General features: G+C 26.3%; 1 protein-coding gene across 3 annotated transcripts in view; it reads left to right on the forward strand.

Moving 5' to 3' along the window:
- LOC114126445 (GTPase-activating Rap/Ran-GAP domain-like protein 3) overlaps nt 1-14,690 on the forward strand; it is a 309,554-nt gene that overhangs the window by 284,344 nt on the left and 10,520 nt on the right. For all 3 annotated transcript variants that reach the window (XM_050200598.1, XM_050200599.1, XM_027990390.2), the window contains 4 exons: nt 8,201-8,299; nt 8,440-8,600; nt 10,530-10,643; nt 12,738-12,972. In XM_050200598.1, the coding sequence (XP_050056555.1) occupies nt 8,201-8,299; nt 8,440-8,600; nt 10,530-10,643; nt 12,738-12,972 (609 nt within the window). The remainder of the gene's footprint in view (nt 1-8,200; nt 8,300-8,439; nt 8,601-10,529; nt 10,644-12,737; nt 12,973-14,690) is intronic.

Here is a 14,690-nt window from a genome sequence, read left to right on the forward strand (position 1 = left end):
CAACAGCCCATAATACACATGACTTTATACTACACACACAGTTTTATTGATTTTATTCAAAAATATTCATACAATTTAGCAACCATAAATAACAAGTAAACGGCCAACGTACTATTTTAAAAATAAGATAATTAAGTTAATCAACGTGAAGTATTGTTTTTTTTTCATTGTTAATAAATGTGTCTCATAAGCATTTTTAATACTTCGTAAATGGCTTCTATTTATGTTTATGACGGACAAGTAAAAAAAAAAACCCTATTAAAGTGTGCGGGTGGCCAGAAGAAGCATAATTACAATAATTTGTAACACTATATTATTACAACTTTATTATTTTTATAATATTTTTTACTTCAATCCAAACCCTGCATTTACGTTTTTAATATGAATATAAATTCTTTAAATAAGATGAATGCTTTTAGATCATCCTATATTACATTACAATGGTACGCGATTCTTTTAAAGTAAATGCAAAGGTTAACTTTTTTTCGTTTATCAATGTCATTATTAATTTTATTATTTTTATCCTTTCTTATTTCTGGCACAATATACAATCATGGCGATGTTCATGTCATATTTCGTAAAATATCATACGTTTCTTTATGAATTCGTAATAAATTAATCCATGAAAATCAGTATCTATAATACGTATTTATTATTTATGTACTAAAAGTTAATTTACATGAATATTGTCGTAAATCAATCATACAGTCCAACACATAGTCATTTTGCAGCTGTAAAAGACATTTATACGTAGAAAGTTATATAATTATTAATATCATTAGTTATAATAGAAACCTCTATAGGCAACTACTAAATTATTTACAATTTCTGTTTAGAATAAAATATAAATTATATAAACTATACTTCACAAATAAAATTGGTAATAATTGGCCAAGTTTAAATTACATAGTTTTCTGAATTGTTTTATATTGTAATATAATACCATCTAGCTTTTTTTTTTTTAGATTATTAAGTGTTGATTAATTATATTTTCTAAAATTCGATATTTTCTCCAATTATTTAAGTTTAGGATTAAATTCAATTGGTTAAAAAAATAAAAACTACTAATTAAAACTACTTGTTATTTCCACTTTTGGTTGTCTAAAAACTTTCGAGTAGTTTTCATCTGATCAAACAAGTGTATAGCGCAAGCAGAATACAATAGCTAAAAACTATTCACAGCCAACAATTGAAAAATAATTAATGTGAATTTCATTTTATTGAATTAGGTAACCATGAGTAATGATAGGTACAGTAGCACTAGACCACAAAAAAAAAAAAGCGTGACAAGACATTTCATAACTCTACTAACCACAGAATATTTAAGTTAAACTGAATATCGATAGTGTTGAATTTAAATTAACATCAAACTTAAATTCCCATTTTTAACTTAACGTTACTTCACCACAACTACACACTATACCTAACTCGGTGCCACGAAGTTAGTAACTATTAAAATATTGAACTCGTTTTACATGTCCATAATATTATTATTAAACTGAAAATAAACACAAAATATATTTAATTGTGACTATATATCTATATATGTACCATATTTACTTAAGTAGCTAATTTACAACTATAACAGCATAATATAAACAACTACAACAGAATTATAATTACTAATAATGAGTAAACTAGGAAAATATCAATATATCATAATTATACATAATATACTATATTATTTATTTATTTAAAAATATAAGTTTATTGTGATTGAGAGTAATATTTAATAATTAATTATTTTAAATAAAAATGTAAAAAGAACATTTCTAGATTCCCCAAATTTTACCTTTTTACTAATTTTAATTACACTAATTGCAATGTTGGGCATAGCTGATGAAAAAAAGCGTTATTTTCATTTAAATTTATAACACTTATTCTCTGGTAGATAAACAAAGTTATTTATTTTCACATTAATCCGTGCACGTTTACAATTGCGAGAGAGGAAAAATATGTTTTAAAGAAGTTCTTGTATTTTTCCTTTTTGGTTAATGGTAAAATAAAATTATAATATGTATATATGTATGAGTGTATGGGTGTATTGTATATTTATTATATTTATACAATATACATACGTGTATTACATCACGCTTTAGCAACCAGACCATTAGCGCACTGCACGGGGTAAATTTTGTTTTCAGTAAAGGGTCAATAAGGGTAAACATTGTTAGAACAGTGTGTGGCATTGAATCGTTAAATGACCCTGTGGCGGTCGGATGAATGAATCGAATCTGATAACCGTGTGACGTTATAGAATTCGACACTACCCGTGCTGGTGGCTTACGACACAGTTTGCATATCCGTCTAAACTTACAATGATATTCAGGCTTTGGAATGAAAATAATTTATGAGTCGTCTATTTGTTTAAACACGATAACGACTGAAGACATTTCAATTTAAGTTAAGTATTGTAAATTTCGAAGAACCGCGGCCACGCGTCATCGGCTGCTTATTTGCAAACTCATAATTTGGCTGTTTGCCGCGCACTTACGATGAACGATAAAAACTATTTATTGCTATTATTGATTTATGTTTTCCCACATAACCGGCTTTATGCATTCTGAACACATTCGCGTGGTTACTATACTTGATCTATAACGTCCATTCTATTCACATATTCTCAATAATGATTTTAGAATTACATTAAATACTTAGATTCTATAGATATAATAAGCTTACTCAAGAAATCGAAAAAATTCTTTGATTTAAAAAAATATATGTTGTGGTAGCAAATTGGATTTAATTTATACTTTGGAAAGGTAAAACTAAATACCAACAAAACATTAAAGAAAAACGAAAAATTTTACACTAAACCAGATTTCGACTAAAGTGATATTTTTATTTTATTACAATTCAAAAACAATTAAAAACCAAAATAAGTTGAAGTTTATAATACGAAATTCCTAATAAATGATCCATTTCCAAATAAAAAAATTTCGACATTTTAGTGTCAATATTTTTTTATAAAAATGTAATTAAGAATTTTAATTTTAAAAAAATTCTCTAAAATCTCAAAAAATAATTATAAAAAAAAATATTTTGTAGTTATAGAAATACACAATAATTTTCTGATCATACCTACTTAAAATTTAAAAATTGAATACACGGTTCTTTATAAATTTCTCAAACTATATAAAATAAATAAACAACTAGAAATCCAAATTAATTTTTGGAAATTTGAAATCCAAATATTTTTAATATTGGATAATCAATCATATTAATATAATAACTATCTTTCCAAACAATTTTTGGTTTTTCTTGTAATTCAATAACAAATTAACATAGATACTAACAATTGTCAAAAATTATTTATATTATAATTTTCATACAATGATAAAATTTTCGTAATTCTTTAATGCGTGGTTAGGTTATCGATTTATAAACATGATAATTTTTCAATTTGTTTGGTTTTTTTTTTTTATACATGTTGTGAAAACTGGGTCATAGTTCTTGAAAATTGTATGCAAGATTACACAAAATATGAATTTAGGATTCAGGGGTTTCTATACAGATAACATTGATCGTTTGAACCTAAACAAACTAGGCAAATATAATTGATATCGAATGTAAAACTAATAGTGTTGCAAACAAAAATGGGATCATTATCGTGTAGCTAAATTGCCTATCTAAAACGCCAAATTATTCTAGTTTAAGGATCGAAATAATTAGAGGTCCATATTTCACAGATATTTAACGGATACACATTACACGTGTTTTAAAAAGAAGGTGTTAAAATCTATGTTAGTAAAATAGTAAACTACACGGGTAAAATATGAACGTTGAAATCCGTGTAGCCATATATTTGCATTAGTATTTATAAATATAAAACTTATAATCGTCTTTTTAATTTTTTTACATTTCAATTCAAAAAACATACATATGAATGTTTAATATTACAATACAATAGTTAGGTATATTATTACTTTACAATACCAAGAAAAATGATCAAATAACAGAGATGCATAATCAAATACATCATCTAAGTTTAATTTACACTCAATAATGTTAATTGCATAATTAATTTTGAAACGATGCAATGTTTAATTATAAATAAATATATTATGATTATTAATTATGGTACTATTATAGAGACAGGTGTCTAATTTTTACATTATTTCCTAAATAAATGTAAGCCTGCTTAAATATGCTTTAGTATAAACAAACGCTAAAATTTAAGTTTAACATTCAAATAATATTTAACTATAGTATTAAGTCTTAAATACCATAAATTACTAGAATATTAATGTATTTATATTTATTTAGTTCATTTGAGCAGCAATTGTAAGTCAGATGTTAAAAACAAATTAAAATATATATAATACATAAAATTATCATGCTGCTATGGTTGTATATTCAATAAAAAACAATATAATAGTTTCATATAAAAATAAATGTATAAAGAGAAAAATTGAACATATCCGGATAATGTGTTTTATTGATGTATAATATTATAATATAAGATTAAAAATTTTTTAAAGTCTTATTAGTTACTATACTATTTCTAAGCGTCTTATAGTTAACAGTAAATTATTCACAAAAGTTTATCCGTTGCTTGGGTTTTTGTTTTGTTTACTATTACTGGTCGTATGCTAAATTAATCCGTCTACTACTGATAAACAAATAAACACTATAATTTAATTATTTTACATTTCATCCGAAACTTAAACTTCTTACGACTGCCATGATGTAAAATTTAAAATTTAAAAAAATGCCTTTTAATATTTTTTTTCATCTGTATTTAGCGTCTAGTAAATCTAATAGACATTTCGTCAAAAACAATTTTACGATATTTTTTTATTATTCATGATTAACGGGATATTTATTGACCTAACCGTTTTACGAGTATACTATAAATTATAATAATAACTCTTATATACATATACAAATAGAACAAACTTAATTCGATACGATCACACTTATTTTTCTTAATATGTTTTGTTCATCTGAAGTGCCGCCACTGGGTGACTTTCCCACTAACGCCTACTGATTCCTTCCGACATCAAAATTACTTATTATACGCGTTGTAATATATTTTGTACAGATTGTAAATGTTCATATTTTAAATTTTAAATAAACCGTACTTTATGTAAGTACAACGAAAATATTGATTAAAAATAGGCTGTTTTCTTGGCTTAGTAGGTGAAACAATATTTATTTTTAATATATTTCTCTTAGAGAAATTCACTATGGTGCTATTTTTATCAACGAGTTTTGATAAATTTGTAATTGTAACAAAATGTTTTTAGTACTATACTTTTAACTTTTCGACTTATGTACTATCTATTTAATCTATATTTTGTTATAAGAAAACACGATGGCTCACCCTTCAGTATATTATATAAAAATAACATATATATTAATCTCTGTCCACTTCTCGAACAAGTGGTTGAAGGGTGTATGAGCTGAGTGGGCTGTCATTAAATGGATGATAATAAATTATACTTGTGAAGACACTTCCTGCTCTTGCCCATAAATATCAACCGGGTGTCTCTAGCCTTTAAATCACTTGTTCTAAAATAAATAGCGATATATCAAAAGATTAGATCGAACCTCTCTCACCCTCACCAAAACCATCTCTAATATAATGTTATTTTTTACATGTTATGTATAAAAAAATAGTTTATGTGTTGAAAAATTTATCTGCTAAGCCCTTTTTTTGTCTTATACCTGTGACTAAATTAAAAACTTTTCTAATTTTTATTTCTGATATATTAAATTTTTAATTTTTTTTTTGAGTAAACCTTAATTTAACAAAAATATTTTAAGTTTTTATTTTCAAACTATTGTTTGTATAGTAAAACTTTTTTTTTTTTTTTTTAAGCTGCTTATTTTCTCATCGTGTATATTATTTTTCCTTTATTCTTTTCAAAAATAAATTAAGATGTATGTTCATAAAATAACAATTTTAATTCTAGACTTTAGTTTTTTTATTATTATTATAATCAATACATTAAAATATATAGTTGTATAAAACATTCACCCAAGTCTTTTAAATACAAAATTTATCAATTTGGTTAATTCAAAATAATAATAATAACTTTGATTTAATATTAAAAAGTTAATGGTTTTTACATTTTGATATTATATAATATACCTATGTATTATATATAAATTTAAGATAAATATGTTTGATTAGATTATAAGATATAAAATTAATAATTTGAAATAAAAATAATATATTTTTCTTTGAAACATCGTACATTTTTAAACAAATAAACAAAGGATAAAAGATTAATAAATGTTTCAAAATTAATTTAACTTTATTTATTATTGTACGCACAGATTTTACTAAATCACAACTTAATAAAGATTTAAACAGTTTTTTTATTGTACTCAAATGCATAAAAGTACTTTTTTTGTTATCTTTACTGTAACAAAATTACAATAATTACATTTTTACTTTTTGACATTATAGCTAACAGTAATTACAAATACTTATTTTGATTGAATATTTAATTTCATAATTTAATATTATTAGCTTGATAAAACGTAAGACACGTCAAAATTAATGTATGTAAAAAGTAGTATTAAATATAAAGATATTTTATTATTTAATTTGTGGAAAATTAAATTTTTAAATGTATTTATTACATAAATATTTACGATGAGATGATTTCACAGTTTTTATACAGTGATTTAATTTCAGATTAATCATATTATTGTTTTTAATTGATTAACTATTATGACTTCTGGGTTTAATATTATATTCCATTATAATTGAATTCACAGATTAGGTAGGTATCTTATGTTTATGATCAATAATGAACTTTTGTAACTCGAATCTTTATGTCGAATAACTTGATTAATAATATATGGTTAAAATAATTTCGACATCGATTAATTTTACATGATTGAATGTTCGTTTTAGATTTTGATTACACATTTACTCCGACACTGTTGTTGTGTATTTATGAAATTTCAGAAACAGTACAACTAAAACATAATTGAGAAAACAAACGCGTATATATAGTAAATACCCTCGGCCCACGCGTATCAAAATTGTTACACAAATTGGTTTTTTTTAGGTCAAAAGCTTAAGTCATAAGTGTCAGATGTGTTTGATTTGAAAAACAATAGAAACAAAACAAGTGATATACCTAATATAATGGTTACCACATATTTGCGTTAACAATATTAGTATGTAACAATTTAATTATTTATAATAGTATTGTATTGCAATGCATTTATGACAATGGAAATTAACTTCGATAAGGAGAATGCATTCGTTTTCTTCAATACAATGGCTGGTACCTATAATTGTTAAAAGAAAAAAAAGAAAATTGTTGTTTTTTTTTCGTTGCATGATATTCAAAAATATAGCTTGAACTAAAACCAATTACCTACTCTTGATTTCATTATTCCACAAATAAGAAAATAAAGGTTTCCTGAATTCAATTTTAGAATCTTCCATTTAAAAATTAACAAAATCATAACTGAAGATATTTTTAAATGCAGAATAAAAGAATTTTATGGTTTCAACATTAAATCAATTTAAACATTTCGTTTAAATTAGTGTTTATTTTATTTGTATACGTGTATTATTATTCTCCAACTGTAACCATACACAACAATGGCTGTAAATCGAATTATTAATTTCTTAGAAATTCAGTAAAAGTTATTGTTTATTCGACTATTATAATAATATTATAATAATATAATTTATACAATTTATAATAATAATATGAATATATACGTTTTAAAATTCTACATTGTACATTGTATACTAGTTCTTAACTCTTTTAAATACAAATCCTATTACAAACACTAGCCATTGAATCGTCTTTTATTCTAATGGTTTTTGATTGCGTCATTTCGATTTTCTACTGTAGTCAGACGAATCTGAGTGTTACGGGAATAAATAAGTTTATTTAAAACCTTCGGACAGATTTAAATTATTAAAACACACTCTTGCAATTATACTACGACATTACAGTATTATATCAATCTATCTATTTCTACAGATCCATTTCTACTCTAAACGTATATGAAACGATCTTTGTTGTTAACACGCTAACCTATCTATTTCTACTTACTTACTGTTATTTTATGAAACATATACGACCAATCATACATAATATGTATACACTGCTAAATATCTGTCGCTCGTTAAACAAACTTTTTTGACCATATTTAAATAAATATTACAACGTGTTTGATTTGTTATCCATAATGGTTTTTTTCTTTTATTGGTCAATAGACGGTGTGTCTCAGAGGCAAATCTTCGACAAGACGATACAAGCCAATCAGTTGAACGTCGTAGAAGCCCACGGTATTCTTTTGTTCAGGACTGAAAAGGGTGCGTGTGTTATATATTATAATGAGGACAACAGCAATCGACGCGTAGTTGTCTCTATGAAACCAAGTCATTTTATCACCAGTCGAATAATGTTGTTATTGTTTACGGTTATTAAACTTTGTTTTGTTTTGTGGTTACAGGGCGTGACAGCAAGATATACGTGTTCAGACTGTCTGAGTTCGATGCGGACATACAGACGGAAGTAAAAAGCAAACCGGACCTCAAAGACCATAAACTAGAACGCACTAGGGGCTGCAGCATGTACGCGATTAGTAAACCCGGTGGTTCGAGGCTCAAAATGGTAAATATATTATCAATATTATTTTATCGTGACGTTTCGATTTCGTAAACAAGACAACGTCCTATTCGATTTTCATAATGTCAAAATACTATAATGAATAGTAGATTTTTTCATAATTAAAATATAATTTATATACTATTAAAAACGAAAAAGTATATATAATATTATATCATGTTCCATGATTCCCATAAAAATTACCATACATATAGTATATTATTTGTATATGTATAATAATGTGTTTGTCTTACATATTTTTAAATTCTAAACAATAATACATTTTTTTTTTTTTTTTAATAATCTAACAACTCTTAAGTGTGACCGCTGACGCACAAACACTACAAATACACATAATAATAACACTGTTAATATTATAAGTTTGGTTTTTGCGAGTATTTAACCCTATGTTTAAATTACCAGTGATGGACGCGATTGCTGTAAAAACGACAAACAGCGTTCGTCATAACTTATAACGTACATTCACTTATAATAGATGTTTCTATAACTATACATGAATATATGTATATATATTTTCGGTGAAATTAATCTCAACATCCGAAGCAAAAACAACAATGGTTTTAATATTTATGTTGGTTAATTAAAAGTAAACATTTTTTTTTGTTTATGCCCAAACTATATTATGTACGCATTAATAAAACATTAGCTAATATAAATTATGAGACGGTAGTGTTTTGCTGCGTTAACCGCACCCTACAGGTTATACTAGGTAAAATGCCACAGTGCCATAGGCGCAATTAAGTGTGAACTTAGGGGGGGGGGGGGGTGCTTATAGCTTAGCATCATCAAATATTTTTTTTATCACTCCCCCCTCTCAATCATTGCTTGATTAATTATATACTTATACTAGTGTATTAATTTGTATAATACAACTAATAAAAAAATAATTAAAATTAAAATTAAAGTTTTTAAACTTATCACTGTTAAATATTGAAAAATATTTTACAAATCAATATTTAAAACTGAAGATATCATATTAATATATTATTTCCACTGAAGACAAGATAATTACTTTAATATGAATATTATTATTATTATTTATCTTTTTTTTTACTAATAATCGATTATTATTAGTAAAATTAAACATATTTTAAATTAAATGATTTGTATCGTAAGCTTTATATAATAATTTTAGTTCCTTCAAAATTAAAGGTCCATAGTTGTACCTATGCTACTGTCCGTCGTGTAATAGGTACTTCAGCTATAAACAATAGGTTGGCTACGGTAGGCATTCATTACAATTATAAGTGCGCGAGTATTCCGTATTATATATAATAATATTAGTGTGACCAGACATTTGGGATGTCTCATTTATGGTGGGTTGTTTTCCATCTATTCATCACAAGTACGACGACAGTTACAACTTTTAAATCGTCGGGCGAGTAAATCTATAGTTAATAGTTATGGGTAACTTAGCTTCTTTTTGAAGTGTGTATAGTCTGGAATTAGTATAGGTACGAGTAATTAACATATTAAAATGTACAAACCATGCAAACGTTTTATATCGTCATCGCGTGACCTATAATACTACGCACTATTAAGTATTAAGTATACACATTACACTGCGCATCATCGACATTACAGCAAGTGACTATTCCTTTATTGTGGTGTTGAATGGGGTAATATGGTAGTCGGATAGATGCCGAGAGGAGTTTATACCGTATAGTTGCTGAAATTTTGACAGTGGAATGCTTATGTTGCTCGTATTATCTACACCATATATTATATTATATTATGTTCAGGTACATTATTATCGTATATCATAAGTAGACAAGTGGACAGGTAGTACTTGTCTGATATAATTTTTATACATATGTGTATATTATCCGTCATGGTTATAACCCGCCGCGTTTTGAACCCGAACTATCCACCACCTCGTAGGGGGTCCTCATAATTTTGGTTTTCTGCCGACAGGTAATCTGTGTGAACCGCAAACTGACGCTGATGCAATGGAAACACTCGGCCGCCTGGACGGCTTGGTGCCCGGCCAGCGATACGGACACGGTCGAAGGATTTATGTATCTGAGGGTAAATATAATATTGTGTTGTAATAATATTTATATTAATTAAATATATAAATAATTATATTGTTATATTATATTATACATCGTAATTTTATATTGGTTTATAGTATTAGGTATATAAATACAGGTAGGTAGGTAGACAATATTAAAAATGTCGTCGGAACTCTGATATTTAAAAATTAATTAGAATAACCAATAAGTTAAATAAACTTAAATAAATTAAATTTGTTTTTAAATTTGTTATTTAATTTTTTTTAAAGTCTTGTTGGTGCTCAAATATATTTCAACTAATTATTAGCATTTCTATAGAAATCGTTATTAAAGTTTATTAGTTAACGAGTACAAAGTTGAGATCAAAAAATTGATTTGGGAAGGAAATATTATCATACTTCTCCTCTATTTACTACATTTTAATACGGTTTCAAACTCCCCCTATTTTGAAAAATTCTAATCAGGCCACTGAATTTTCACACAAACCAATGACACAACAACTACTAAGTTGATTTTCTTTGCCAAAAGATCCTTCTTAACATTAACTCCAGGGATCCATTTATAATTATTGAGTTATATAGAACTCTGTTTATCATTCAGTTAGATTTAAGATTTTGAGTAGACTAGATTAAAAATTGATTTTATTTATAAGTGATAACTTTATATAATTATTATCAATACTGCGATGAAACGTTAAAAATAATAAAACCATCTTATCGACTTATATGTATGAGTTGTCAGGTCAATATCGGATAATCAACAAATTTAACTTTTTAATTTACACTAAACATCTTTTCATTTTATTTTAAAACATTTATTACAACAATAAAAGGATACTACCCGCTCTTATTTTATAATATCGTATCATTTTAATCGAAACAATAAAAATATAACACTATATTATGTATCAATTTCATTTTATAGTACCCATTTCTAATTTTTAAATTGAATACGCACGTCTCCTTTTCGGATATTATTTGCTTCGTATTTTTAAATTTGGTCGTGTTATTTGTTAATTAATTTTTACAATTGTGATATATCTTGTGGACTTAATTAGGATTTTGTGATCACCACAAGTACGGAAACAAAATAAGGCAATTTGAGTTCCATATCCGTATGTAATATGATGTAGCGAGATCTCGTACCTTTTCAGTCCACGACCTTATTTGATGCCTTTAAAATTCTGGTTGAGACACCGAGAACGTTAAAATAATAAATAGTAAATACACTGTATTATATACAACTAACCCGACACGTACCTCAGACCAATTTTCAAAGAGGTTTTCTGTGTCTAAATGAACATAGTCTTACTACATATTCTACTATGAAATAAATGGTAAATTATAGATAACCTTCTAAAGGTGTATCAAAAAAAATGTCATTCATAATTATAATAAATAATAAAAATAAATAAATATTTATTTTTATTTTTAAATATTGAGTAAAACGACGGATATATTATGGTTTTACGATACGTATTATTGTTTTATTATTGTGTTTTTCAATCTATTCATCTATAATAAATTGATAAGTGCTTTTTGGGTGAATGAAGAAGGTTTTAAAGAAAAAATTATAACCAGTAAGTAGTTTTCAAAATTATCTGGAATAATACTTATAGTGAGTAATATTAATAAACGAGTATTATGAAAAATTCTTAGAAATAGAGGATGTCACACCATCTCTACTTAGAATCGTTAGTATACAATGATTTATTATTGAATTTAAATTTAACATTATAAAATCCATTATAATCCATTATAGTTATCTTACTCACTTAAGATTTACACTAACACCTACTGTATAGCAAAACAAATTCTACGGTTTTCGTTACATAATATTATACTATATTCAAAATTAATTATCGTGGAATATATTGTTGTGTGATAAAAAATTATACTTCACTATATTTTTCTGATCAACGGTTTATGGTGTAACTTCACAGTTTAGATTTATTTTACCTTCAATTAGTTCATATACTATTCTTCTACTAATAGGATAGAGTAACTGGGTAAAACTGGAGTGGTTTGGTTTTTCTACTTTTTTTAAAAAGGGAAGAATGAAAAAAGTAAGCGATCGATAACACGATCATTATTTTCGTGTTATTCAGGAATTCCAAATCGCTGAACAGCCATCGATCATAACGCTGATTGAGTCGGCGGTCGGTGGTAATTCGGACACCTGTAGTATATGCGTCGGATACAAACATCAGTTCGATATCATCACCGATGGGTCGGGCACCGCCCAGCGGTTGTTTGCCGTTCAAGAAGGCACCAAAGCTCACCTGGTGTCGGCCACCGATCTCTACGAGGACGAGGAGCCCGAGTTGCTGTTATGCTATAACAGTAATGACTATTTTACCATTCACACGTTTTTTATAACACCCACACAAATACATACACTTACATTTACAAAAGTATAACACCCATCAATTTTCTCAGTCAACGTTTTGATTTTTGAAAAGCTTGTTTCAATCGTAGCCGGGATTTTATTTTTGGAGAGGACTAAATAATTTTAAATACAATTTTTATTTTTACTTTTTTACATGATTGATACTCAAAACTTTTTATTTTTTATTTTAAAAGATGTCGAGGGGATATGAACCCCTGGATACATATCTGGTTTCAATTAAAATTTATCAATTCGTTTTAATCCCTATACGAATATTGAATATGGACTTTTACTAATATATTATATAATTTAGTTAAAAATCATCAACTGTATATAATATATATATAATATGTGTGTATAGGCGCGTGTCACTAAATATTTTTCTCGTACTAAAAATCTGAAAATTATAATATATTTATAATTCGTGTATTTTCTGGCCGCCGCTGTCATTATTTTACGTACCTATTTTCAACAATAATCCCTCGCGACTTATTAAATTGTCCACTGTTAAATATCCATGCAATATACCTGTATCTATATAGATGTATAAAACATACTATGTATCGTTTATACTCTGCAATATTTCCAAACTTTATTCCTTGTCTTAACTGCAAGCCTTAATTTCAAATGTTCAATGTAATACATACGTTATTAACGAAATAAACTTGATATGTTTTTTATACGAGTAATGAGTGTACTATTATATTTTATATACAATTTTTTTTTAATTCTTAGTATTATACATATGAGATTTAGTATAGGTTTTTTATTCAGTCTCATTATTTAGCGGCGTAGCTCGTTACCTTTAAAGTTTGAACAGGTCTGCAAACACACACCTATTTATTTGGAAAAATTATTCCCCCCGGCGTGCGCCATATTTTTCAATTTAAAAAAATAATATAAACTCGTTTAAACTTTATAATGATAAAATATAATTTATCCGAGGTGCGATATAGCGTGTCAATTACCAATCTCGCCTCTCGCCAAGCAACACAATTCATCTTGACCGTATCACGCACACGCCCCAGTCAAAAAAACATCGATAAAACCTATAACACTATAGATATATGTAGAAAATACTGCCTTTTTATATAATTCAGAATAATCCATTTAATTAGATACTCTATTTGGCTCAGTCTAACAGTTTAAATTATCGTGGAATTTTCAAACAGTTTTCATTCGGTGAATTGAAAAGGTATAGAGGTGTTCCACAAATTTTCACTGTTAGCAAGTCACAATACTAGTAGGTATTGATACAGTTATAGTTACTTCAAAATAAACTGATGAACAAAAACAAAACAATTTGTTCGATATTCAATATTTTCAAACCGACATTTTTGTAGTATATTTTCCTCTAAATAACTAAATAAAAATCATAAATTATAATTTTAAAAAAAAAATTGTTATCATATTATTATATTAAACTTTTATTTTTAAAACCACAAAAATTTACTGAGAAAATTAATGTTTCCGTTTAAATAAATGACCTTATACGTCTATAAATACTATATGTAAAAACAGTTTTGTGTGGTTATATATTATATATTATATTAATATAATTTATTATGTTCATCACATAAATATATAATATTATTATACTAACACATAAACTAGTTTTTTACGATTTAATTTATTGTTTACAATAAACTTAATTATTTATATTTTGATATCA

Source organism: Aphis gossypii, chromosome 2, assembly GCF_020184175.1.
Source record: "Aphis gossypii isolate Hap1 chromosome 2, ASM2018417v2, whole genome shotgun sequence".
In the NCBI taxonomy this organism is placed as follows: domain Eukaryota; kingdom Metazoa; phylum Arthropoda; class Insecta; order Hemiptera; family Aphididae; genus Aphis; species Aphis gossypii.